Consider the following 4,728-nt stretch of genomic DNA (forward strand, 5'->3'; position numbering starts at 1 on the left):
ACACACACACACACACACACACACACACACACACACACACACACACACACACACACACACATACATACATGGTTGGCTTCTACACAGTTTCTGTCTACCAAATTCACTTACAGGGTATTGGTCTGCCTGGGTTTATAGGTAGAAGACACTTGCCCAAGGTGCTGCACAGTGGGATGGAACCCAAAACCACACGGTTGCGAAACAAACTTCTAGACGACACTGTCATGCCCATGCAATTGTGCATAAAACATGAATTCACTTTTGCATTTAAGCAGCATGTCTATCTTAAAGTAAGATTGAATGAATTGGTGAGAGAGTAGGTTTGTTCAGTGACTAAATGAATTCATAGAAATAATGTTAGGAATTCAAGAAAGGGGAAAAAAAAAGATAACATCTTTTAGTCAGAACACCTCAGAAATATGTAAGGAAGAGGAAAAGGGATTTTAAGGAGACTTAGTGGAAAGGGGTGAGTTGCAACAAAAAAGGCTGTTTGCTTGTTTTTTTAAACTAGAATTGGAAATATAACCAGCAAGTCTGAAGCAAGAAAGGGAGGGAGGCAAGTAAGGTAAAGTTGAGTCAGAGAGGAAAAATATTTAAAGCTTTTTATAGCCATCAAGGTCAGCTTAACTTCATTTTCTTTACAAGTCAGTTAGCTGAAATAGGCAGTGAGAAAATATATCTACATATATGGTCATGCCAGCTGTTTACAGTAAATCTAGTAGGCTTCTCTTAAAATTACATTCCTTGTTTCCTAATTAGTCACCCATGCGAGTCTGTTACCATAGTAACATTAAGATAAACAGTATTACTTTACACTATACTTGGAGGATGAGAGAAACCTATTATGTGTGAGGGTGAAATTTATAAAAACAGTCATATAGATAAAGAATTTCATATGTTAAATAGATCAACAGACTAAATTATGCTTTAGTTAAGTAATAAACAGGGTGTTGCCAAGGAGCAACATTTTTTGATGCATTAACAGATATTGCTGCAATGAGATAAAAACAGCCATCTTATTTATTTCCTGTCTTAAGTGGAGCAGAAGTTTTGCAAAGATATTTGTTATATTATTGATTTAGTATTACTGTTAACATTTAGGAAAGGGAAGATACAACTCTGACAAAAACTTCTTTGTTGTTCTCCCCCCCCCCCACCTTATATTTTGTTGAAGACAAATAAGTAGGAGGACTGTAAAACATTAGTCACCACAATAAGCATTTTGTGATAACCATTTACTCCCTCCACCCAGTTTTCATATCGCCCACGTTTTTTTTTTTCCTACAGGCAATGAGTTACCAGTGTGAACAGAGCCACAGGGGCAGTTAACCTGGATGTAAAATCCTTAGGCTGCAAAATTTAGAAATAAAGAAAAAAGAAACAAAGTAGTAATAGTAAATAATGAAGAGCGTATTCATTCTCAACTACACTCACCTCCTCCAGGTGCTGATAACCCAAGTTATTGCACTGGGACCCAGATGTTCAGGTTAGACATCGATCATATCAGTTTCTCCATTCTGGAGGGCATTGCCTCCACTCTGCTAGCTAAATTATAGATTGGATAAGGATTCAAAAACACCAGCATAATACTGGTACTAATTTCTACTTGTTACTGTAAGAAGGCGTTGCCATTAGAATGAAAAGATTTCGTACATCCTAATGATAAGTCAGTCTATGACAGCCTGTTACATTTCAAGCTTGAGTATGAAACAATTAAATTGAAATGGTTCAACAGTTATAAGAGCTCACAGCTAGTGAAACAACTATATAGTGTTATTGTTATTGTTACTGTTTAACCTATGTCAGCTCTGATATATAACACCACGAGGTATTTGCTAAACACTAAAGAAGTTCATGTTAAGTGTCTTTTGCAATGTAAGGTATGATTTGGCAATAATTTGGCTAGTATTTCTAGCAAGTCCAGTAGCCACATAGAGGTTCCATAATAGGCTCATTTCCATATTTAAGAAGCTGAAAGCTTGTTATTTGGAGGAGATTTGTCTGTTATTTCTATCAAGTTGAGCAACCACATACAGGCAACATTCTATGAAAACGCTGTAAATTTGATAAGAAAATAACTGGTAAATGATGTAATAATAATTATTGTTGTCAGTAATGTAGAGGCTACTGAAGTATCTACATTGTATCTGGCAAAGAGAGGGAAAAAGAATTTAAACTTCTCTCTCTATATGTATACAAACTTACTGTCTGAACTAGTTGTCTGCCATGTTAAAAGCAATTATCATAAGTATCTTCAGTGTGAACATCTCATCTTTGTGCACAACCGTAAATTACATTGTTTAATGCATCCTTGCTTTGTTTCCATTAATTTCGAAAATAATGAAGAATTTATATAGGCGCAGGAGTGGCTGTGTGGTAAATAGCTTGCTTACCAACCACATGGTTCTGGGTTCAGTCCCACTGCGTGGAACCTTGGGCAAGTGTCTTCTGCTATAGCCTCGGGCCGACCAAAGCCTTGTGAGTGGATTTGGTAGACGGAAACTGAAAGAAGCCCGTCGTATATGTATATATATATATATATATATGTGTGTGTGTGTGTGTGAGTGTGTATATGTTTGTGTGTTTGTGTTTGTCCCCCAACATTGCTTGACAACCAATGCTGGTGTGTTTACGTCCCTGTAACTTAGCGGTTCGGCAAAAGTGACCGATAGAATAAATACTAGGCTTACAAAGAATAAGTCCTGGGGGCGATTTCTTCGACTAAAGGCGGTGCTCCAGCATGGCCACAGTCAAATGACTGAAACAAGTAAAAGAGTAATTTAGTAAAAATGTCATTATTAATCTAGTGTTTAGAAGAAATTATGGAATTATGATGGAAGGTTTTGATTTAGATCACTTCAAAACCAAAAGTCTGTATCCAAGAACACGGGTGGGCTCAGGCAGGCTGGTATCAAAACGATCATGATTTGAAGTAGATTTACACAATGCCTATTTATAGTTATTTTCTATAATTACATTTGCAAAAATAGAAAGCAGTAATGGTAGGTCAGTGTTCTTAAGCTTTGTAAGCCTTCTCAGATTAATCTGGTTGAGATTGTTGTAGTTCAAGTTGAACTTCAATAGGTTGACATCTATAAAGTGTGTATGGAGAAGTTCTAGAGTTGCATTTCACTGTGTGTGTATGTGTGGGCTTGCACATGCAAACATGCGTCAACAATGTTTTAAAAAACTGTTATAGTTATTTTATAAAACTCTGTCAAATTCTTGAAAATTGAACTATAATGGCAGAGAATGTTGATTAAAAATATAGACACAAAAATGTGGAATAATTTTACTGTCATAATGAATCAGCCTTACTGCCAGGGAACTATTTCTTACCAATAAAATCAATGAATGTAATAAACCATTTTAACAGGGGAACTCAGAGTAAATAAAGCGATAAGTAATAGTATGCAGAATATTGGGTTGAAAACCCCTAACTTTGTCTACTTCAAGTCTCACCATTAAAATTATTTATTTCATATCTCTCAAAGTTTCTAATAAATAAATAAATAAATAAATAAATTCTCATAATGTAATCAATGAATGTAATTTTAACATACCAGACATCTTGCAAATTTGAATTTCTTACTTTCAGGGAAGAAACCTAAAAAAAAAAAAAATATATAATAAATTAAAATAATAAAATCATTTAATTGATTGCTAATTATCAGATGTATTTCTGCTGAAAGAAAACAATCAATAATTTGGCGCAAAAATAAAAAAAAAAGGGGAAAGGATCTCAGTAAAATTATTTGTATTTATTATAAACTTCGAAAGGATCTAAGTAAAGTTATTTTCAAATAGAAAAGATCTCAGTAAAGTTATTTCTAATCAAAAAAAAAAAAAAAAAAAAAAAAAAAAAAAGCAGGAGGATCTCCTTAAAATTCTTTCCAATTATAGAAATTAGAAAGGATCTCAGTGAAGTCATTGTCAACTAGAAAAGTAGAAAGGATCTCGTTCGAAAAGTAGACGGAATCTCGTAATTAGAAAAGTAGAAAGGATCTCATAATTAGAAAAGTAGAAAGGATCAAAGTCAATTCAATAGTGGCTTAACCCTTCAACATTTAAACCAGCAATATCTTCCTGTTTTATGTTGAAACTGGCCAGATCCAGCCTTTTACATCTACCCAACAATGTCATTCTAAAAATGAGAGCCACATCATTGGCATCTGAAAGCTAAAATATGATGCCTGAGTAATTCAAAATAAAGTGAGTTTAATAAGCCTTACCTTTGCCAGAATAATCTGAATGCTAAAGGATTAAACTGAAATCTTTTGGATTAGACACACAATCTAATATGTTTATAGAAGACTGGGTTGTAGGCGTTGATTGAATTTACCCCGGTGCATTACTGCTATTTAAATGTGGAGAAATGAAATGCTAAAACTAAAGATGATACGTTTGAACTGAGAATGGACTGAGAATTGTCATGCCTGAACTGAATTGTGTTGCAGGAACCAAGTCCATGGTGCAAAAAAGGTTGGGGGAACCACTGCATTAGATAACGTGGTCCTGTTGCATCTGAGAAAATAAAGGCAGGTATAGCTGTGTGGTTAAGAGTCTCCCTTTATAGCCACATGGCTCTAGGTTGGGGGAACCGCTGCATTAGATAATGTGGTCCTGCTGCATCTGAGAAAATAAAGGCAGGTATAGCTGTGTGGTTAAGAGTCTCCCTTTATAGCCACATGGCTCTAGGTTGGGGGAACCGCTGCATTAGATAATGTG

At 35.1% G+C, this 4,728-nt stretch overlaps 1 protein-coding gene across 1 annotated transcript in view; it reads right to left on the reverse strand.

Moving 5' to 3' along the window:
- Positions 1-4,728, reverse strand: part of LOC106871273 (gelsolin-like protein 2) — a 78,702-nt gene that overhangs the window by 38,921 nt on the left and 35,053 nt on the right. The window contains exon 2 of the mRNA XM_014917636.2: positions 3,564-3,607. Within this exon, the coding sequence (XP_014773122.1) occupies positions 3,564-3,570 (7 nt within the window). The 5' untranslated portion in view covers positions 3,571-3,607. The remainder of the gene's footprint in view (positions 1-3,563; positions 3,608-4,728) is intronic.

Source organism: Octopus bimaculoides, chromosome 5, assembly GCF_001194135.2.
Source record: "Octopus bimaculoides isolate UCB-OBI-ISO-001 chromosome 5, ASM119413v2, whole genome shotgun sequence".
NCBI classification, from domain to species: domain Eukaryota; kingdom Metazoa; phylum Mollusca; class Cephalopoda; order Octopoda; family Octopodidae; genus Octopus; species Octopus bimaculoides.